The following is a 23,934-nucleotide window of genomic DNA, read 5'->3' on the forward strand; positions in this document are numbered from 1 at the left end:
TAGTTTATAGTAACTATAAACGACTATTTTTTTCTCTTTAGTAGGTTATTGATAAAATACAGTAAGTCTTAAGGTTTAATAAAAATTAATTGATTTTTGAAAATCACCAGGCGACCCCCCTTCATTGTCCCGCGACCCCTCGGGGGGTCCCGATCCCCACTTTGAGAACCTCTGCCTTACGGAACAGTTTTGTATCTTTGTAAAAGTTGCACCTTTTATAGTACAGAAAAGACCTCTTATAATACTGTTCTGTACCTTCTATGGTACAATTGAAATGAAGGTACACAATTGTTCTCATAAAAAAGGTACATTTGTTGGACAACTCCTTCTTTATTACAATATCTACAATATATTTATTAAAATATCTATAAACATAAGTATTACTGGAAAGGCCAAATTATTTTATGAATAATTTACATATTAAAACATGAATCATTATTTAAAAGCATATGCTTAAAGAAACTCATAAACATTAATTATTAAGTTTTATAATACAAAACAACTGGTAAAACAAAACTCTAAAGTCTCCTTTCCACTGCACACGACAAATGACAAGCGACAGACCGGAAGTCATTCATTTCCAATGGAGTCTAGTCCGGGAGCTGAGTTGAGTTCCGATCATCTACGTATGTGTAAAATTCGGATCCGAATTGAGTTGCGGATTCGTTGAAATATTTGAACTCTTGCGACTAGACCGTATGCGACCTGCCGACTGGATATGATGTATTCTAGTGATGTCCAAGCAGATCTGTGCGCCCGAGATGAGAAAAAGGAGTTTATTTGGTTATTTTTTTTAATTATAAAAAGTCTATATTAAAAAAAAAATACTTTTCTGTTCACAAATGTAAGTAAGAAAGTAATAAAAATATATATTTTTAATGTTGTCTCCACAATCCCTCCAATATTTTAGCGGTCTATGAGTTTCTAGTATTCATTCATTCATTCATTAAACCATGTGAACGCACAGAGATTAAAGGCTCTTGCTTTTGCCCTCCTTAATTTTGGACACCGTGAGAATCAGCTTCTCCCCCGGGTGCACGACAACACTGAAAATACTGTGCGGCTGCCACAAGGGGGCGTAATCCGACAGTTGTGTCCAAATGTCGTGTGCAGTATAAATTAAACATTTAAGGCATTTTTAATAAACCTTTGGTAAGCTTTTTCTTATAAATACATTTTCATAACGGATATCAGCACCTTTTGGCGTTTGCATTCCACTACGCATGTGAGCCAGCAAAAGTCCTGCATATGCAAGTGTTCATGCAGACATTTTAGTACTGTGAACTCATCAAATATTCTGCATATCTAGTTACAATACTTTTGCATAATTCTAATTCTATTTTAAAATTAAGTAAATCAAATCAACTTTTAAGTGATTACAAAGATATTGTGTGAAATTTGGAGGAAAAAAAGTTGTAACATTTTTGTAAAAAGTGTTGTGCAGTGTTTAGCCAAAAAATCTTTTGAGTTGTGTTAAAATAATTTTTATTCTTTATTGTAAATAGAAAAGGTGCATTCACACAAAAATAAACTTAAAAACATTGTTTAAAAAATGTATTTGATGTTTTATATTTACTGAAAATAAACTGACACATTTTGGATACAGCAAAATGCTTTTAAATAGTTCTTGAAGGAACAAGTTTGACACTGTTAGGGTACAAAGTGTCTTGTTACTGTAGTGGTACCTTCGTGGATCAGATTTGTACCTTTGATGAAGGTACAATATTGTATCTGCAGGTTTAAATGGTACAAATCATGTCCTTAAATATACAGACTGCAACAATAAAAATGTGTTTCTTTGTCTTAAGGTACAATTCTGTTTCATAAAAAGAAACTGCCCCAGTGACAAGGGTTTACACCTTCTTTGGTACAACATTGTACCAGTATTTCTGAGGGTGTTGACGGTCATAAATGAACTAACGTATGCTGCTGGAAAGGCATCAGCTTTTTCAGTTTGAGGAGAAAAGTACTTTCATTTGAATGTGTAACAGAAGAGAATGCAAGCTTTGGGACACACTACTTTCTCATTAACGGACAATTCTTTTGCTTAGTTGCGTGCCCTGTCAATCATCTTGTCAAATTATCCACATTTCTTTCATATTTAACTAGCTACCACACTGAAGAAGCAGCAGTAGGTTAATCTGTCATTCGCCAGTCTTTCATGAAGAGAAATCTCCTCGGGTGTTCCCCTAGCAAACCCTCTAGCATATTTAATGACCAAACCTTTATAAAACTTTACATTGTTGTTGCAGATGTAATTTGATGTGGAAAATTAAAATAAATATATTGTTATATATTAATGTACAATCATTCAAGGATCTTGAAATTTAAGCCTGTTTGTAATGGCTCCGACTCTGTCGGCCATGTTTGTAGTTTTTTTTTTTTTAATGTTTGTAGTTTTACCCACATTCATAGTTCTAATCATATTTCATCTGCAACAACTATGTAAAGTGGAAAACAATAAGCATTAGAGTATGCAGACCAAGAAATACTCATTTCAACATACATACTAACTTCTGTAATTGAGGCTGGATCTTATGTGAATTGGGATGCAGCATTGGTTTCTGACCAATTTTTGTCACATGTGTTTGTAGTCTGGAGGAGGAACTCTTGTTGCAGATGAAATATATTTTGGAAAAGTGAAATAAATTGATTGCATATCAATAAACAATCATCCAAACATCTTTACCCAACCTCACCACTTAACTCTGTCGGCCATGTTTGTAGTTTTCTTTGGTACTTTTGTAGTTTTACCCGCATTCATAGTTCTAATTATATTTATGTCCATCACACAATGTATTGTGGAAAATATTAGCCATTAGAATACGCAGACCCTCCAGGTACCTTAAGAATACTCATTTCAACATGGATACTAATTTTGTTTTTGAGTTTATTTAGGCAGGATATTGTGTGAATTGGGACGCAGCATTGATTTCTGACTGAATTTTGTCATGTGTGTTTGTAGTCTGGTGGTGGACTCCTGTTGCGGATGAACTTTAATGTGGAAAACATAAAAAAATAAAAATATAAAATATTAGTAAACCATCATTCAAGTAATTTTACCTAAGCCGTACCATTTAAATCTCAGTCGGCCATGTTTGTAGTTTTTTTTTTTTTTTTTTTTTTTTTTAGGTATGTTTGTAGTTTTGCCCACATTTATAGTTCTGATCATATTTATGTTGATTATGCAATGTAATGTGGAAAATATTAACCATTAGAGTACACAGACCATCCCGGTAACTTAAGAGTGCTAATTTCAACTTACTATAATTTGGGACATACTATATTTTAAAATACTATTTAAGACATATAGTATGCAAATTGGGACACTGAATGAATTTTGACCTGTGTGTGTTTGTAGTCTAGTGGAGGACTCTCCCCGTGGCATGAGCGACTGCAGAGATCCATCGCTGGGCTTGGAGGAACTGCTCAAACAGAGAGTGCAGGATCTAAGGGGCCAAGAGGAGAGCCTGGTAAATAATTTCACTTATGAAAAATTGAAAAAGGCGTTATATATTGTATAATCCCAGGTTAGCTATGCATACTGTTAACTCCATAAAGAACACCTTAACATGTCTGATGTTGACTGAAATGTAATGTGCAGGGTTAGTGTTGCCAGATATAGCTGACTTTTTCTTGCCCAAATGCATAAAAAACGCCTAAAATATTCTGTACAAATTGTATTTAATTTTTATTTATTTAAGTCTAAATTAACCTAGTCACTTTAACTGTCAAATTTTTAAATATTAAGCAACCAACGCTAGCAGTCACAGAATCACAACATAACCGGATCACACAGACGCACACAAAAAGGTATATATCTATATTAGGTATGCCACAATTCTCAATATAATATTGAAACATTCGGTACTACACTCACGGTTCAATAAGCGCTTGCGAATTACGTTTTTTTTTTTTTTTTTTTTTTACGATTAAATAGTTTGTGTGCGTTTTATATCTCTCCGAATTGACTGTTTCTGTGTGCCTATAAGTTTACGAGCTGAGGAAAGGAAACTCCTCCTTGCAAGTAAATATTCGATTGCTATGTTCTAAAGTTAGGGAACGCTTAACCATCATTCCACACTTTAACATGCCAAGCAGCGGTGAAGCAAGGCAACAGTACGAGGAAGCGCTGGATTGCTGGAAAAGATTTGCAGCCATTTTTAGTAAATAGAGATGCGGGCTTTTGTCTTCTTATAAAAGCACTCGATCCGCGTTAACTTACAGACTACCGTCTTGCACGTTTATTAGCACCGAGATAATTAAGATGGTTTATTTATGTTTACTGAAGTACAAATATGTTTATTTGAAATGGCCAATTTATCCTTATTAACTTCACATGTTTACTTTCAAAATGTAGGAATTTATGTGTTCCCCAGTTTGTACATGGGCTACCAGCAGCTGTGAGATTTCAGTGTTTTTTTTAAACAATAGGAACTAGTGTAGTTTTCTTGGCTTTAAAGTAAAATAAAGGAGTATTGCAATAAATAGTTTTTTTCTTCTTCTTAACCTCTTGCTAATCCTATTGCCTAAGCATAGAATAACAAAAAAAAAAACACGTCAAGCTATTAGAACCAAACTGAACCAAAAACCGTGTTAAAAAAACCGAGGTATGTATTGAACTGTAGGCTTACTGTTTAATTGTTCACGATTGCGAGCTCCCTGGAGAAAGTAAAACCACTCGCACTTTCAGACAGGCTCGTACATCAAGACACCGACAAGGTTTGTTTGAGCTCGGGTCAACCATGGCTCGTTATTATATGTACAGGGTGGGCCATTTATATGGATACACTTTAAAAAAATGGGAATGGTTGATGATATTAACGTCCTGGTTGTGGCACTGATATTAACGGTGGTAGTATATGTGATACCGCAGGGGAAATGCCAGCACAGGCTTCCAGTAACTGTAGTTTCAGGTGCAGCACATCTTGTATCTTCACACCATAGACGATTGCCTTCAGATGACCCCTAAGATAAAAGTCTAAGGGGGTCAGATTGGGAGACCTTGGAGGCCATTCAATTGGCCCACGATGATCAATCCACTTTTCAGGAAACTGTTCATCTAGGAATCCTCAGACCTGACACCCATAGTGTGGTGGTGCACCATCTTGCTAGAAAAGCTCAGGGAACGTGCCAGCTTCAGTGCATAAAGAGGGAAACACATCATCATGTAGCAATTTTAAATATCCGGTGGCCTTGAGGTTTTTCATTGATGAAGAATGGCCCCACTATCTTTGTTGTCTATGGTGTGGAGATACAAGATGTGCAGCACCTGAAACTACTGATACTGGAAGCCTGTGCTGGCATTTCCCCTGTGGTGCTGCTATTAGTGTGTGAGGAGTGGGAGAAGAGGGTTGCATTGACAATCCAACACAATGGGCAGCACATTGAACACATTTTATAAGTGGTCAGAAACTTGTAAATTACTCATGAAAGAATAGAAGTTACGTTAAAACCAAGCACACCATTGTTTTTCTTGTGAAATTCCTAATAAGTTTGATGTGTCAAATGACCCTCTTCCTATTGAAAAAAACAAAAGTTGGATCCAAGATGGCCGACTTCCAAATGGCCACCATGGTCACCACCCATCTTGAAAAGTTTGCCCGCTCACATATACTAATGTGCCACAAACAGGACGTTGATATCACCAACCATTCCCATTTTATTAAGGTGCATGCATATAAATGAGCCATCCTGCATATAGTATTACGGTGTAATGTCTCGGCTGTGTTTTTAAAAATGGCGGTTTCTTTGTTTTCATTCTCCTAGCTTGTGTACACTAGTGACTAGGGGTGTCAAAATTAATTGTTTCTTTGGTGAACCGCGATGCAGTAGCGGAAGATTCGGTATCGGTTCAGTAATAATCATAACCGGTTATTATGTACTGACGTCATTTATCTCCTATGCGCTCTGTCGCGAGGGAGGTGAGCGCGAGTATTTACAACACTCAGCCAACTCAGGGCCGGCCCGTGGCATAGGCACCATAGGCAAATGCTAAGGGCGCTGTATATCCAGGGGGGCGCCAGTAATGAGCGCGGTTCAGTTGGTTTTGTTTTCAATATTCTTGACACACATTCAGTTACAGACGGCAATAACTCAAAAACCTCTAACCCTAAAAAGATCTAAAGTGTGTTTCCTACAAAAAGACAAAGCTGGTTATGTTTCACAGCTGTCTTTCTTTTTTTTTTTCGCTCGACATTACGAGCACTGCTCGTTTAAGCCCTCGCAATATGTGTTTAGCCGGGACAGCTCGCGCTGAGGGGAGCTCTCAGCAAGGGACCGTCGGAAAAGTGCTTCTTTTTTTCGTTTTTCTGCTCCGCTCTTCGCGAGCTCTCCTTGTTGCGTGGGCTTAAGTGTGTGTGTTTGTTTCTTTGGTGCTGTTTATGTTTGTGTTTGAATGAGAGACAGTGTGGTGCTGTGTGTCTATGTGTTTTTACAGACAGCTTGTTATAGCCTCCTCTCAATATAACACTGTATATGGAAAGCATCGTCAATGCACTGTGATGCACCGAAATATCGAATTGAACCGAATCGAAGGCATGATAATCGTAACCGAACCGTGAGACCAGTATAGTTTCACACCTCTACTAGTGATGTTTCTCTGTAAACCAATATCATTCAGCTGCACGTCTAGCTCCGCCTTTTGGTACCCGTTTGTTGTGCTAGGTACCCTTTGCAAGGTATGCCATAAAGAAGCCAAGTTAATTCATAATGGTCTTAAAAATGTCTTAAGTTTGACAGAAACCCCGCTGACGGCTCTGAATTTGTTATTCCCGCAGGAGGAACTGGAGTTTTGTGAACGTTTGCGAGCGGTTTGTTTTCCGGGACAAACGCAAGAGGATAATGCCATGGATCGCTGACCATCTGATTGCTGATTCAACGAATAACAGCAACACCCAGTTTGTATTCCTTCTCTGTTTAAGAGAGAAACCAAAACAATAGGAATAATACTGTTAAAAAGATCAACGTGAAAGAGACTTTTAACTCTGAGTTTTCAGAGATGAGTTTAGCTGTGTGTGTGTGTGTGTGTGCGTGCGTGCGTGTTCATGTACTGGACACAAACACTCGTGTGTAATGATGATGAACATGTACATTTATTTATAATATCTTTGTTCGTTATTATAAATGTTCTGTTATATGGTCAACTTTCGAAACATTCTTAAAGGGACAGTACTCTCAAAAATGACAGTCCTGTCATTTGTTCTCACTTAACTCTTGAGTTTCCTCTGTTGAACATAAAAAAAGATATTTTAATTCATCCGGTGACTTCCATTGTAATTTGTTGTCCTACTATGTAAGTCAGTGGGTACCAGCATTCTTCAAACTATCTTATTTTGCATTCAAGAAAGAAGAAAGAAGTTCATCAAGATTTAAAACCACATAATAGAAAGTAAATAATGAGATATTTGACATTTTTGGGTGAACTATCTCTTGGTCAATCACACAAATACAAAGCCATAATGTAGAACTGCACATTATTATTATAGACAATAATTTAAAATAAACACATTCAGACCTGTGTTTAAACACTTCAGCGTTCTGTTTTAATTATGTTTTTAACCTTTTTTTTTTCATCTAAAACTGAACTTTCTTGAAAAATATGTGTAATATATGCATATATTATGTAAACTCAAACAAATGAAGTGGCATATCAGAGGTTAAAGTTTAATTTCAATCTAAGATAAAAGATTTAAAAAAGGAAAAACATTCTAGTGATTTCCATGATCCAGAAGCAGGAAAACACCTGTACAAATATATGTTTTTACACCATTGCATAATCATTAGTAAGCATGATTCTGCACTTTGAATTTAACATCTAAAGTGAAATAAATGAGATCATGTATTAATTTTAATGCATTAAAAACTATAAAAGTATAAGCTTCCCGTTATATTAGAAATTGTCTTGTTTTTTTTTATAAAAGTAACAACTATCGTTTATTTTATTAATCATGATTTAGAGACACTCACTGGAACGTCATTCAGTGTGATCTGCAGTATATCTATATTCAGTTATATCTATATTAAATTAAAAGTATTCATAAACTGCTATTGCCATTACAAGAAGTTTTCAATCATTCATTTACCTTTGGCTTAGTCCCTTATTCATCAGAGGGTTCTACAGCGGAATGAACCGCCAGCTATTCTGGCATATGTTTTACACAGCGGATGCCCTTTCAGCTGCAACTCAGTACTGAGAAACATCCATACACACTCGTTCACACACACACACTACGGCCAATTTAGTTTGTTCAATTTAACGCATGTCTTTAGATTGTGGGGGAAACCGAAGCACTCGGAGGAAACCTACGCCAACAAGGGGAGAACATGCAAACTCCACACAGAAATGCCAACTGACCCAGCCGGGACTTAAACCAGTGACCTTCTTGCTATAAGGCGAAAGTGTTAACCACTGAGCCATAATGTCGCCACGGTTTTCATTTATAATATAATGGTTATCCTTTATAATATAATGACATTCAGAATGATCACTTGCTCTTTTATACATTCTAGTGCAGGTCGGACTAATATATTGTCATTTTCAAATAAATCTGTTGTGCTGAATGATGACAGAACATTTCATTCAAAATTTGACTATTAAAAAAGTTATTGTAAACTATAAACTAGGCAATTTACATGCATTAATATTAGTGCTGTCAAAATTTGTGCATTAACGCATGCGATTAATGTGAAATATTTAACACGTTAAAAAAAATTACGCAGTTGTAGTTTTTTTTTTTTTTTTACTTCCTGTTGTGGTCGATGTGTGTTTCACGGGCAAAGAAATATGGATTAGACCAAGGAAGCACTTTTTGAAGGCAAGCTTCAGTATAAACAATTAATGTCGCATCACCAGGCTCTCCAGAGTTTCCTCCAGAGTTTCATGCAATTTTGAGTGTTTCATTTTTAACTTTCGACTTCTGTTTTATTGGAGTTTGATACTGCATGATGAACAGAAAGAAAAACCTCCGCATTTGTGCATTTTGTGACTCGGTGGTCCTTTAAGGAAATCAAAAATCGCTGCAGGTAGGGGGCAGGTGCTCAACGCCATCGCAAAGTGAAGAGCAAGTGCCTCCTGAGAGGGCCAATGAGGGCAGAGGGGCAGTGGCTCTGGCCACCGGACCACCCCCCGTGCACGGCCTTGGTGTGTGTGTGCGCATGCGTTTTTTAGCAACAAACCTGCCTAAACATCGTTGTCCGTAGCCACTAAATCAAAAAATGACGAATTGCCGTGAGATTGCGTTGCACTCTCAGCTCACATCATTCAAAAGAAAAGGTCCACACTGTCCCCCGATAATGTCAACAGACTGGACTGTTTTAGCAACTGGATGAATGTAAAGGAAGACTGAGCAAAATTGTTTCTACTTCATAATTAATGTTCTCAACTCACAGCAATACAACTTTACAATGAGTGCAAATGTTTGTATTCAATACTTTATTGTTATATTAATTTTCCAATTTCCATATCTGCAATGCCTGTATTTTGGCATTCTTTGCAGTCCACTTAGAATCCCACTTGGAAATCAATGTTTTCTTTACTGGCATTGATTGTTTTGAAATCAAATGGCATTAACATGCCTGTGTTTTAATTTCTGTAAGAAATATGGCTGTCAAGCCAGGATCTTGATGGTTTATTGTGGGTTTGTTGTTTACATGAAGAAATCTGTGTTACAAGTTAAACAAAAATTCTAATAAACAATTATATTTTGAATTGAAATAGTTTTTTGTCCTGCATTTATGTTAGTTTTACATTTGAATAGTCAATTACAAGTTTCAGTCTTTTAAATGTGATTAATTGTGACTAATTTTCAAAAAAAGAGCAATTAATTTGTTTTTTTAATCAATTGTCTGCACTAATTAATATGCTTTCTTTGTAGATAGTCACTTTTGAAAATTAAATGCGTGTCCTCATAATAACATCAAAATCAGGCATCTCATATTTGACCCGAATTATATTTACATACCTAAATCTGTTATATAGTCATACAGTATATATGAACATAACATTAAATTATAGCTAATACACCACCTGACAAGTGTTGTCGCCTATCCAAGTTTTAGGAAGAACAAATAATAACTTGACTTCTAGTTGATCATTCGGTATCAGAAGTGGCTTATATGAAAGGCAAAGGCCTCTAGATTACGCTTATTTTACCAAAATAAAATATGATCATGCCTTGATTTCTAATTGTTTAATTAGGACAGTAAGGTCTGACTATGCTCAGACAAAAGTCTTGCCGCTTAACAGAAATAATGTCCAATATAGAAAATAAAGTCATGCTGCAGTGGAAAAAGAATGAATATAGTGTATGACTCCCATGAGCTTGGAGAACTGCATCCATACATCTCTGCAATGACTCAAATCACTTACTAATAAAGTCATCTGGAATGGCAAAGAAAGTGTTCTTGCAGGACTCCCAGAGTTCATCAAGTTTCATCTTCAATGCCTTCTCCTCCATCTTACCCCAGACATGCTCAATACTGTTCATGTCTGGTGACTGGGCTGGCCAATCCTGGAGCACCTTGACCTTCTTGGCTTTTAGGAACCTTGATGTGAAGGCTGAATATAAGAATGTATAAGAAGGAGCCAAGCAGCAACCTCCCGTTCTCCCTCTTGAAGCAAATACGGAAGTAACTGAAACTTTAATTCATCGAAATTCCACCAGTCCTGGCTCCATAATATAGCAAATTTCTATTAAGCCCACTGTTAAAATGACCAACTTTACAGCAGAAGAAAGGTGTTTACAGCCTGGTACAAAGAATGATTTTGGTTCATGTAGCTAATAATACCCTTCGTGGCAACTGTGAACTCATCCGTTTCCTTTATATTAGGTTATATGATGTCTGCATAGTTAAGGGCATGGCCACTTGAGTGACAGCTAGGTCTCAGCTGATTCCGGCTGATTAGCCGCTGAACTCGGCATATACATTGTATTTTTGTGTTTTATGTGGCTTTACACAGTCAGATGACTTTTGGAGTTATTTCTTACAATGATCAGATAATGTGGCATGCTGTGTGCACTTAGTTTTGCTCACAAACCATTCACGTGGCCTCCATTTCCCAGGTGAGTGAAATTATATACTTGTATATCATCTCTATAAATGTAATAGTTTTATTTAGGATAATTTATCATTTATACTTATCTTTAGACCTGTAATGCACTCCAGAATCTGACAGACGGATTAGCTGTAGGCTCTAGAACAGTCATCTGAAGCGTTGTCATACAGTGTTATGCCTGGATTTCATCAATAGTCTTGCATTTATTAACACAGACTATATCTGAATTGTTTGGAAGTAATTCTCCTTTTACCCCTGTAGAAAAATGTCATAAGAACAATGCTTATTGGCTCAATGTGTTACAGCAGTGAGACTAAACTCTTTATTGATATAGTGTACAGCCAAGCACATGTGGTCAGAACACAAACGAGTCGCTGGTAATGAAGTATTAAGCGTTTCTCCCATTGAAAAGCCCATCTGAGCAAAATGATAGCAGACATCTATAGCTTTGCTCAAGCTCCGCCTCTTTGCCCTTGTTTGGTATGCCTCGGTCGGTAAGATTATGCGCGAACAAAATGGCGACGGTTGGCTACGCCTCCTTGTAGTTTTTTTTTTCTTTTATTGACTTCAATAACAAACATACAAAATTCAATTTACACAAAAGAACACAATGACAATAACAGATCAGGATAAATAATATAAACATTAAAAATTAAATAAAAAGAGAGAAAAGAAAGAAAAAAATAAATAAGATTAAACATATGCATAACACAAATACAGCAAGAGGAAAGGAGGACTTGTGTATCCGTGCTGTTTCCAAAATATTTATCATAAAAAACTAAAAATCTATCACTTTTCTTATTATTAACTAATCTAAGAGATATAATAAAAACATCAATTTCTATTAAAAAATGTGAAAAAGAAGGCTGCGAACTGGAGAATTTTTGTTTATGGATAAAATATTTTCCATACAAAATAAAAAAGTCAATAATGTAATTCTCTGACATCAGCCCCACCTCCATAATAACAAACGACATCCTGAAGATGAAAGGGTCTGGAAGAAGCAATGTGGTTACCTATATGGAGATATAAGTTTTTCCAAAAGGTTTTTGTGCTTTCACATTGAAAAAATGTGTGATAATACTTTGCCCAAGTACCGTTTACTGGGTATATTTTATGAAGAATTTTGAAATGAACCTCTTTTGTTTTATTGGGAATGCAGTACTTATGAGGTAATAGCCAGGCTTTTTTCCAGTCTGTTGTGTCAAGGAAGGATGCCCAGTAAAATTTGCCTTTAGGAACATTATATTTTTTATTTTGAAAAATTTGTCGAGTATATTTATTATTACATTTGTTGTCAAATAGACTAATTCCATTTAAAATCAGCTCTGGTTCTTTAATAACATTTTCATTAAACATTAAATGAGATTTTATAAGTTGAATTAGGCCTAACGGAATTGCTTTTTGCACAGCATTGAATTCTTTAAAAGGTAATGGAAAGTTATTATTAGACATAAATTGTTCATAAGACAAAAAGTTGCCGGACTTATCAAAAATTGAGAGAATTCCAATTATATTTCGGTTAAAAAACGTAGATAGAAAAATAGATTTATTTCTAATTCTAATATCAGAGTTGTTCCATAGAAAGCATTTATGTGGTGAAAAATTGTGGGAATAACACAATTTCCAGGAAAGAAGGACCTGCTGGTGAAATTTTGACAGTGCAATTGGCAATTTATTTGGTAGATAATTACATTTTAAAATAAAAGGAAGACCTCCAATTTTTGTGAAAATAGAGTTTGGAATAAAAAACCATATAGAGTTGGGGTTTTTTAAGCATCTTTTAATCCCCTTGTAGTTTCTTTTCCGTTCTTCAGAAACCTATAGGTGACGTCACGGATACTACGTCCATATCTTTTACAGTCTATGGAAGGAGCGCTATCCTGCTGAAGAATGGGCAGCACAAATGTCTTGATACCTCAGGCTGTTGATGTTGCCATCCACTCAGCAGATCTCACACACACCTCCATGAGTGTAACCCCAAACCATGACTTTACCTTTACCAGAATACTGATTGACACTTGACTGATTTCTGTATGAATCTTGGGTCCAGTAGGTCTTCTGCAGTATTTGTGATGATTGGGATGCAGTTCAACAGATCATTCAGCTGAAAGATCTATCTTTTGCCGCTTTTCCAAATGATCAACTAGGAGTCAAGTTATTATTTGTTGCTGTTACATCTGGGATCAACGACAAGACTTTTGTCAGGTAGTGTATATACAAACATATATTATGTACATATTTGTAATTATTGTGTATATGGAAACAAATGATTAGATGAAAATATCCCTGACAAGATTTTTGGATATATAAACAATTTATTTTAACTGAATTAAATTTTAGTCAACATGTTCAGTACGAGTGTAAAGTAATTAGTATTTTGCTCTTAAAAGTAAAATTTGCTTACTTAAAAGTAAAATTCTAATGTATGGACACAAAATCAAGTTAAACTTATTAAATATTTATTTATTTCTATACTTGAAAAGCTCTGTTAGTCATTACAGTAATCAGTACGCCCCGATATTAATAGTAAAAGTGAAACGGTGTAATTTTATTGAGCATACTTTTATTATGTATGCTTACTAAAAGCACAGTAGTTAGGTTGCAATCAGTTATACAAAATATAATGTGACACCTAAACCATATGTACATTTAAAGGCATAATTATTATAACTGCCATGAAATTTGTAATTAATTATTCGTAATTATAGTCTCAAAACATTTTGAAACATCATACTTATAATAAGTAATGTCTAATTTCCAATTTCTTCCGTCTTTTCTAAGATGACGACATAACATTCTACTCGTGATTTTCCAAGGTCACTTGGAAAGACCAATAATTTAGTGTTCCACTGTACTTGAACAGAAATAACGTTATATATTTATTTGTTTATCAGTTTGTTTAGCGCACGTTGAAAGCATCTGTCCACTTCTCAAAGCTCGAGCCACATGCATGATGGGAAGGCAGTTTATCAGTGTGTGCTTACGTAAGGGTCAGGATGGATTTAAAAGGCGTGCGAGCTCTGAGGCAAACACACAATCAGACTTCATCATCAGAGGATATTTAGCGCTCAACTACTCTGTCTTCATGATGGATCTACGGCTGTTTTCCCTGCTCATGCTGTTCGCCTGTGGCATTGCTGAAGGTGAGCTTTTACTGTCAATGTTCTAGTCACTTTATTCTGAAAGTCACTGATGGTTTGCTTTTTATCTGTGCATGCAAGCTTCAAAAATATGAATGCCTTGATCTCTTACAGTCAAAATATCAGTAAATTAGCAGTTCCTGATTTAAGCAGGGGTCACCAACACTGTTCCCGGAGATCTACCTTCTCAAACACACCTGTCTGTAATTATCAAGTGCTGCCTCAGGCCATAATTATTTGGTTGTGTTTGCTCGGGGTTGGAGCTGAACTCTGCAGGAAGGTAGATCTCCAGGAATAGGGTTGAGGATATCTGATTTACGGCAACGAGGTGTGGAACAGCTTCCATGCTCATCCATCATGTCCATCAGTTGTATTTTTTAAAATCTTCCTTCGGAGGGTAATGCATACCATTTGGAAAACATCAATAGACTGATTTCACGCGGCCGCCATTTTCAAAAGCGAAATCGAGGCTGCGGTGGTAAGAAACCCGGAAGTATCAATGGGAGTTACATACTGAAGAAATGTTGTGTAACTGGATAAATAGCAAAGAAAGTGACACAAATTTATCATTTCACCACCTTCTGGGTGACCCGGAGGTCCGTTCTGAATGAATGGTGAATATCATAAGGAATATCAGAGCTCATTTTCAGCTAAGTTAGGGAAATGGCACTAGTTAGCTAATGTTTTCTTTCCCAAACACACTTTTTAGATGCCATTTATCAAACTCGAGTTAATAAACTGATTCTTTCACTATATTAGACTTGTCACGATACTGAATTAAACGAAAAAACATAAATTTCCCGCGAACATTAAGGTACTCTTGATGGCTTTCTTAAAACAGCGCTGATTTGCCATTGTGGTCACGTGTTCAACAGAAATGACTGTGATTGGCCGAGATTGTGTTTACCGAGCACACACGCAACACAGACAGAGGAGCGATCTGCTTGATGGCTCGACTAATCTTCAAGGCTGCTTGGCGCTTCAGTCTTCGTGTATCTGTGTTTGCACTGGGTGAAGAGCAGTAAACTGAGTGCAAACCAAACACAGAGACACGGATACTGAAACGAGAAGCAGCCTTAAAGATCAGTCGAGTCATCCGCGCTCAGCGGCGCTTCCATGTTAGCGGGAAATAGCCGGGGTTAAAACTTCAGTACCGGGACAACACTATTACAGACAACACGAGGGTGTGCTGCAGAGGACTGCAATGTTTTATCGCTCACCGGGTTGCACGGGCTGAAGCAGGAAAGCGTCCTCACTGTGTTTAACTGGTGCTATGAACTGAAGCCCAGGAGGACACAAGTTTAAGCGTATCACTGAGATTGTGATCTTGTTTGATGCTAAATTGCTTTTAATTGTTTAAAATAAACTTGCAGAATAATATTAAAGTGATGTTTACACCATTTCTGCATTTTAAAATCTCGGCAACAGCTGGAGGTTTGTAGTCCACAGCATGTTACTGCAATGTTTACAGTGCTGGTCCTATAGTTCCGGGTTTCTTCCCACCGCAGCCTCGCTTTGGTTCTTTAAAATGGCGGCTGCGTGAAATAAGCGTATAGACCTTTGAAGCGCTTGCCCTCTTGAAGGACAGCTTTGAAGGGTTTAGGGCAGGAGTTGCCACGTTGTTACAAGATAGATCTACTTTCCTGGAGATTTCAGATGCAACCCTGATTGAACACACTTGTCTGTAAATATCAATTATGCTGCTTCAAACCCTAAATAATTGGTTCAGTTGTGTTTGAACTCTGCAGGATGGTAGATCTCCAAGAATAGGGTTAAGGATACCTTGTTCAGGGCATAGGGGTTAGCCTTTCCGAATGGAATAACTTTCTTGCAAGCTGTACCCTGACAGTCTAAATCAGCTTCATATGTCTATTTCAGCACCTATATGTCCCTGATAATTACCTGTCTGTAAAATAGGGGTGAAGATATCTGGTTTAGGGCATAGGAATGAGCCCTTCCAAATGGAACAACTTCCTTGCACAAAGGATCACATGAGCCCGAAGTGTCCCATCAGTTGTGTCCTTGGGGTCTCAATTAGCTCCCTTGTTCAGTGGTTAGAATACTGATCAGGGCCAAGTAGACATTGATGCAGCCGGGAGACCTAGGACTACACCCCAAGTAGGCTGTATGAAGTATCCCACTCACTCGGAGCTGACCAGCCCAGTTGGTTGCTGGCTCCAATCTCCGTTTATACCCTTTCTCGATCACCCAGTCGTCCATTTGAAGTGCTGTGTCTATTGCAGTATTCTTCCAGTGCACTGAAATGTTTGTGACCTTGGAATGGCATGTGTACAGTGCAATATGGATAGTCCTCGTATAAACGATATTCGCAAAGACCATTCACCAACTGGCAATTTATTGTCTGGGAAATTGGCACAACTCACCTTTGAAAACAAAATGCTCACACACAAGGTTAACGTTACTAAATAAATAGTGCAACAGTGCGTTACCCTTACACACATGCAGGGCTCATGTCTAATGTAACCATAGCAACAAAAACTAGCATGTGCTCTTAAAGGGGTTATGCACCATTTCCTACTCGATACAACCTGAAAAGTCCCACAATGCACCGTGAAAATAAAGCCTCTAACACATCGTTAGATTGCCTTGAGGTTGAATAACATACTTTTGATTTTGTGCAAACTTTTAATGGCTGTTTTCGAGTAAACAGTGTTTCCTTGTTTATGTAATTGTTGGTTTGTTATTATCTTCCCCCATTAGCCACTACCCTGAAGCGCATGGATGACTTCATTAGCGCTGTGGAGAGCATTGAAGCTGTGAATCCGGCTCTCTCAATGCTGGACGTACTAAAAGGTCTTCGTAAAGCCTCCGGTTTGGAAACCGACCTGAGCCAGCAGCTCCTTGGTGATGCACATCCAGAGCTCACGATGGATCCATCAGTGGCTTCAAACATCCATGAACTCATCAATCACCATGTGTCGGATATCACGGAAGAAGGTGTGGTGCTGACTTTGGATGGCTCAAATGTGGCGTTGGCTCCTCTGCTCCTGGGACTCGAGGCCGGCCTTCAATCTATCGATCTCTATCCTTTAACATTGACCGAAAACCTGCTCAACTCTTTTGTCCATCATGTCCAGAATCAGGAGTCCAGCGCTCTTCTGGGCACCAAAGGATATTGGGACAGCATTAAATCTCCAAGAGTCTACACTCTCTCTGGTTTGCCTTCATTGGCGACGGATGCCCTGATAATCGGAGGGATGGATGGGTTTATTCTGGGGTCTGAAATGGCCTCGTCTGACCATCCTGAGGAGTCTCTGAGTAGCCTGTTGAGGAGTTATTACAGTCAGAAGCTGGACGATGCCGCTCCACGTCTCATAAGTCAGAAGCGAAGGATGAACTTCAGAAACATGGCTGACTTCTCTCTGATGAAAACACAAGTGGTTCGAGCTCTGACGGTTCGCAGAAACTTAAACCAGGATGAGAGGAAGAAGCTGGATGATGTTGTGAATGAGGGCTTTGAGGAGTTTGTTCATGTGTATGCAGGTATTAAAATTAATTTATTAATAGGGGTTCATGTCTGAAATCCAATTGTAATTGTAAGAAACGTCCAAAGGTCACCATTCTGCCTTTAAACTGATTGAGCAGACCAAACCGTAAGTTTCCTAGAGAAGCATTGCTAGATTGTTGTACCCTCACAATCTACCATGTTCGACTTTATTTTTAGACACGCAAACTTTCCTAACCACTTCACTTCAGGGGAATCCCTGTCGCCATTTTAAAGTGCATTCCGCTGGATTTAGTGAACGAGGAGTTTATGTAGACATTCCCTTAATTTTGACAGAGGGAGCGGGTCAGCTTCATATGTCCATTTCAGCACCTATATGTCCCTGATAATTTTCTGTAAAATAGGGGTGAAGATATCTGGTTTAGGGCATAGGGATAAGCCCTTCCAAATGGAACAACTTCCTTGCACAAAGGATCACAGGAGATCGAAGTGTCCCATCAGTTGTATCTAAGGGGTCTCAATTAGCTCCCTTGTTCAGTGGTCAGGACACTAATCAGGGCAAGTAGTCACTGCTGCAGCCCGGAGACTTAGGGCTACGCCTCAAGTAGGCCGTATGAAGTATCCCACTCACTCAGAGCTGACCAGTCCACTTGTAGCTGGCTCTAACCTCTTTAGTGAATGAGGGAAGTTCACATGGACTTAACCTTAATTTTAACAGAGGGAGCGGTTCAGCTTCATATGTCCATTTCATCCCCTACATGTCCAAGAATGCAATGCGATTGTGACATCACAACAGTGTAGTTTCCAAGCGCTCAAGAGTTTAGGGCAGGGATGGGCAAACTTGGTCCTGGATGGCTGATGTCCTGCAGAGTTTAGCACCAACCTTAACCAAAAACACCCACCTAAAACTTTCTTAGTGCACTTGAGGACACTGATTAGCTTGTTCAGGTGTGTTTGGTTAGTGTTGGAGCAAAACTCTGCAGGTTCCCTCCAGGACAGAGTTTGCCCATCCCTGGTTTAAGGCATTACATTTAAACCCATATAGATGTTCTGCCAGTAGTGGCCACTAGTGTAATGTAAGCAGTGAGTTAACAAGAAGGGGGGCAAAGTGAAGGGCATTAAAAAATCAGACTAAAGTGACCCATATCCCTTGACCAAGGCATGTCCCAGACAACCTGATGGGGTGATATGTTGGCCAAAACCATTCATAACTCCTAAACCAGACTCAAGTGTCTTATCACTGGAATATGCTAGGAATGAATGGATGCTGTTTAATGTAATTAGGCTGATATCTTTAGGGCGATAAATTAGGTATTATTTCAGCTAGTTAAACCCCATCTTGTGCTTGCTGCCCACCATTCTATCGATTTTACTGGTATTTTGGTTATTTTCTCCACCTTTCTTGCTTTATTTATGCATTTTCTTTGTCAGGAAGTCAGTTTTATTTATACAAATGAAAGCTGGCCATAGATAACTTGATTAATAAAGTTTAGGAATTAGTTCAAACTTTAAAAAAAAACTTGATCACCGAATGTGCTTGCCTTGCCTCGTCTTATCCAAAAAGACGAATTACATTGACTATAATTATATTAATGTTAAATTCCCTACATTTTTCAAAAGAAAATGTAAGCTAGCTTAATTATTTCACAATTTCTACCTGTGAAACATTGCAGTCTGCCACATTACTCTCGTTTTTTTCTCCAGTGTGTCCCAACATCATCACAAGGTCTCAGTGGGGCGCAGCTTCATACATCGGCTCCCCATCGTATCTGTCTCTGCCTGTGCGGTATCTCTTCATCCACCACACGTATCAGCCCTCCAAACCTTGCACCACTTTTGAGCAGTGTGCGGCCGAGATGCGCTCCATGCAGCGCTACCACCAGCAGAGCAACGGCTGGTCCGACATCGGCTACAGGTCAGGAACATCCTGCGTATTAGTGTCGTCACCATACTGGAGTTTATTACTTAATACCTTAGTTCTCTAGCACAAATAGTTCCTGTGATTAATTAGCACGTCTTGAGTGTATTGCCTGTTCTTGTTGAATTGCTGAATGCCTCCTCAATTGTAAGTCACTTTGGACAAAAGCATCTGCTAAGGGACTAAGTTTGCTGGGTTACCTTGCTCAGTGGTTTTATTTTAATTCCATCCCTGCTGTTACACCTCTTTCCCCTAATAATTAAACAGCTAATCTGTCAATTATTCCCTACCTAACTTTCCCTCTTCGTATCACTGTAGTTTTGTGGCGGGTTCTGATGGAAACCTGTATGAAGGCCGCGGATGGAACTGGGTCGGCGCTCACACCTACGGCTACAACTCTATTGGCTACGGCGTCTGCTTCATCGGCGACTACACCTCCACTCTCCCTGCCAGCAGTGCGATGAATATGGTGCGCTACGACTTCACTTACTGCGCCACAAACGGAGGACGATTGTCCAAATCATACTCTCTGTACGGACACAGACAGGCCGCGGCCACCGAGTGTCCTGGAAACACCCTGTACCGCCAGATCCAGACATGGGAGCGATACCAGGTGAAACATGATAAACCAATGACATGTATTGTGCTGGCAACCCATACACTATATACACAAATACCTCACCATACACATCACTGGCTACTTTATTAGGTACACCTTACTAGTACGGGTTCGGACCCCCTTTTGCCTTTAGAACTGCCTTAATCCTTCGTGGCATAGATTCAACAAGATACTGGAAACATTCCTCCGAGATTTTGCTCCATATTAACATAACAGCATCACACAGTTGATGCAGATTAGTTGGCTGCACATCTATAGTACAAATCTCCCGTTCCATTACATCCCAAAGGTGCTCGATTGGATTGAGATCTGGTCACTGTGGAGGCCATTTGAGTACAGTGAACTCATTGTCATGTTCAAGAAACCAGTCTGAGATGATTCACGCTTTATGACATGGTGCGTTATCCTGCTGGAAATAGCCCTCAGAAGATGGGTACACTGTGATCATAAAGAGATGAACATGGTCAGCAACATTTCTCAGGTAGGCTGTGGTGTTGACACGATGCTCAATTGGTACTAATGGGCCCAAAGTGTGCCAAGAAAATATCTCCCACGTTATTACACCACCACCACCAGCCTGAACTGTTGATACAAGGCACGATGGATCCAAGCATTTCTGTGGTTGATGCCTAATTCTGACCCTACCATCCGAATGTCGCAGCAGACTCATCAGACCAGGCAATGTTTCTTCAATCTTCTATTGTTCAATTTTAGTGAGCCTGTGTGAATTGTAGCCTCAGTTTCCTGATCTTAGCTGCAGAAGTGGCACCCGGTGTGGTCTTCTGCTGCTGTAGCCCATCCGCCTCAAGGTTGGACGTGTTGTGTGTTCAGAGATACTCTTCTGCAGACCTCACTTGTAACTAGTAGTTATTTGAGTTACTGTTGCCTTTCTACCAGCTCAAACCAGTCTGGCCATTCTCTTCTAAGCTCTGGCATCAACAAGGCATTTGCACCCACAGAACTGCCACTCACTGGATATTTTCTCTTTTTCGGACCATTCTCTCAAAACCCTAAAGATGGTTGTGTGTGAAAATCCCAGTAGATCAGCAGTTTCTGAAATTACCAGCCCGTCTGGAATCAACAACCGTGCCACGTTCAAAGTCCCTTAAATCACCTTTCTTCCCCATTCTGATCGTCTTGACCTTGTCTACATGCCTAAATGCATCGCTGCTGCCATGTGATTGGCTGGTTAGAAATTTGCGTTAACAAGCAGTTGGACAGGTGTACCTAATAAAGTGGCCGGTGAGTGTATATACTATATAGCTGCAGGTTAACTATGTTTATACACAGTAACTTTAACTGTTAAAAGCTATTAGTTACGTCTTCATTAGTTAAAGTTATTAGTAACGAATAAAGTTATGGTAACTAATAACCTTAACTTTTCCGAATTTGATTGTAATGTAGTAATGTGCACGTTAGTAAAGCTACTTTGAAACATAAATCATAGTAAAAATCGCTATACAAATAAATATGAATTGAATCGATGGGCCGATATTAAAAAAATACTAATTTAAAGTAAATACTTGGGCGACGCAGTTGCGCAGTGGGTAGCGCTGTCGCCTCACAGCAAGAAGGTCAATGGCTCAAGCCTTGGCTGGGTCAGTTGGCATTTCTGTGTGGAGTTTGCATGTTCTCCCCGTGTTGGCGTGGGTTTCCTCTGGGGGCTCTGGTTTTCCCCACAAGTCCAAAGACTTGCGCTATAGGGGAATTGGGTAAGCTAAATTGTTTGTTGTGTATGTGTGTCAATGAGAATGTATGGGTGTTTCCCAGTGATGGGTTGCAGCTGGAAGGGCATCTACTGTGTAAAACATGCTGGATAAGTTGGCGGTTCATTCTGCTGTGGTGATCCATGATGTGTAAAGGTACTAAGCCGAAAAGAAAATTAATAGTAAACAGTATGGCTGTTTTTGAGTCAGGCTACTATAGTAGCTAAAGAACCTGAAGTGTTCTGCAATTCTATAGTTGCTATGGTAATACAAGAACTATAGTAATATAAACAAATCCTCCAACTCTTGGTTTTTATACAGTATCTTATAGTACATTACTCTAGTAAAAACTAAAGCACACTACAGTGTTTAGTACATGTTATCCGTTCATTGTAGTTAATACTACACTATGCTGTAGCATAGGGGAGAGACTGCAGAATTTTAATAGTGTAATAGTGTTTAATAGTGTTTGTGTGTTTTTCTCAACAGAGTTATCTGCCTTGAGGACTGAAGTCGTCAGCTAATGTTGTTTCCTGAACAGTTGTTCATAATAAATGCATGCTTAAAAAGACATTGCAGTATTTGTATTGTTGTTCTACACTTTACATTGCACATTAATGTATTCAGGCTTATTATAGTTCACTAAAACTATAGAAGTAAACTCATGTTTATTTAAAGCTTAACTGAAATACAAATGCATGAAGACGCTGTATTCAATACTAGGCTAGTTCTACTATTTCATATTTTTACATTTTGAAATACTACTTAAATATAGTGAGCTAGTAATAATTATATTTATTTCATATTATATACAGCTACATAACATGAATAAATGGCCTTATAAAATGCAACCTTTTCAGTGTAACAACTCTATATATTTTGTTTATTTATTATTAATTATTTAACACTTTTAAACGGCAATATTATTGCCCATATGTACTTTTAAAATCATTTATGTCCTTCAAGCACTAGCTAGTGCACTAAACTCTTCCACTATTATTATACCGCATTGATCGGATGCCGTATACACATACAATATTTTGTTCTTTACAAGTTTACGTCTTCAATATATCTTTAACACGGTGGTTCTCAAACTGTGGTACGTGTACCACTAGTGGTACGCGGGCTTCCTTCTAGTGGTACGTGGAGGAATAAAATATGTGTACATGCTACATATATTTAAAAATCGATCAAAAAGGATTTTATATATGAATAGGATGACATATAGCCTATATTTATGAGGTCCAGGCAACATTTCCAAGTGATGATAAATAGGCTACTACATGTTAATACTTTACATTTAAGTAAATAAATTTTTTTTTAGCTGTTAAAAACAGTAACCTATCATTTTTAACGTTTAAAAGCACATTTTAATTTAAATGTTGACGTTTTTAGTTTGTTTTCGTTATTTTTAGTCATTTATGTTTTAAATACAGTGTTAATATTCAAACTATTTATAACGTATAAAGTAGCTGACAAAAATAAATAGGAATTAAAACAATAAAATAGTAGGAATTAATCTGCCTCGTTTTGGAAATGTGCAGAGCTGTAGCTGCTTTACTGGGCCTACTACGCTACTTTATTTCAATACTGATCATTATGGTGGTACTTGGAGAGACAATTTTTTCCGAGGTGGTACCAGGGGCGCCCCCAAGGGGTGGCCAGGGGTGGCCACGGCCACCCTTGTGTAAACTCTGGCCACCCCTGTGGCCACCCCAATATGATAGTTGCTGATATTATTAATTTAAATGTATTTACTTAAATTCACAATACTTCAATAAATAAATGAATAAATAAAATGCAGCCAAATTTATTGTGGATTGATCAGCGCCACTGACGAAGCTGATTCACTGAGATTGCACACTTTTAATTAAGAAATTATTATTTTTGAAATGAGAAAGTTGTGTTTCATCTGATTAAAAACCACAAATCCAAAATAAATAACTAGATACATTTTGAAATCTGCTTTTCAAAATTTTGTTGGGTTTTGTTTGGTTTATTAATTCATTAATTAATCATATTCATT

General features: G+C 38.1%; 3 protein-coding genes across 4 annotated transcripts in view; all 3 read left to right on the forward strand.

The window, feature by feature from the left end:
• hspbp1 (HSPA (heat shock 70kDa) binding protein, cytoplasmic cochaperone 1) overlaps positions 1–7,529 on the forward strand; it is an 18,543-nt gene extending 11,014 nt beyond the window's left edge. Inside the window, exons 7-8 of the mRNA NM_200075.2 lie at positions 3,362–3,473; positions 6,780–7,529. Of these exons, the coding sequence (NP_956369.2) occupies positions 3,362–3,473; positions 6,780–6,860 (193 nt within the window). The 3' untranslated portion in view covers positions 6,861–7,529. The remainder of the gene's footprint in view (positions 1–3,361; positions 3,474–6,779) is intronic.
• Positions 1–23,934, forward strand: part of dnaaf5 (dynein axonemal assembly factor 5) — a 571,499-nt gene that overhangs the window by 486,087 nt on the left and 61,478 nt on the right. The gene's annotated exons all lie outside the window — the stretch shown is intronic.
• On the forward strand, positions 12,855–22,479 carry pglyrp6 (peptidoglycan recognition protein 6). 2 transcript variants are annotated; one of them, XM_087243174.1, is made up of 7 exons: positions 12,855–13,028; positions 13,113–13,264; positions 13,954–14,202; positions 16,921–17,703; positions 19,370–19,580; positions 19,902–20,196; positions 22,398–22,479. In XM_087243174.1, exons 3-7 carry the CDS (start codon positions 14,010–14,012, stop codon positions 22,410–22,412), a joined length of 1,497 nt encoding a protein of 498 aa, XP_087099300.1. In that variant the 5' UTR covers positions 12,855–13,028; positions 13,113–13,264; positions 13,954–14,009; the 3' UTR covers positions 22,413–22,479. The 2 variants fall into 2 exon arrangements, with proteins under 2 accessions (XP_087099300.1, NP_001038687.2); NM_001045222.2 differs by lacking the exons at positions 12,855–13,028; positions 13,113–13,264 and having other exon boundaries at positions 13,961–14,202; positions 22,398–22,477.

This window comes from Danio rerio, chromosome 3 (assembly GCF_052040795.2).
Source record: "Danio rerio strain M-AB ecotype USA chromosome 3, GRCz13ab, whole genome shotgun sequence".
In the NCBI taxonomy this organism is placed as follows: Eukaryota; Metazoa; Chordata; class Actinopteri; order Cypriniformes; family Danionidae; genus Danio; species Danio rerio.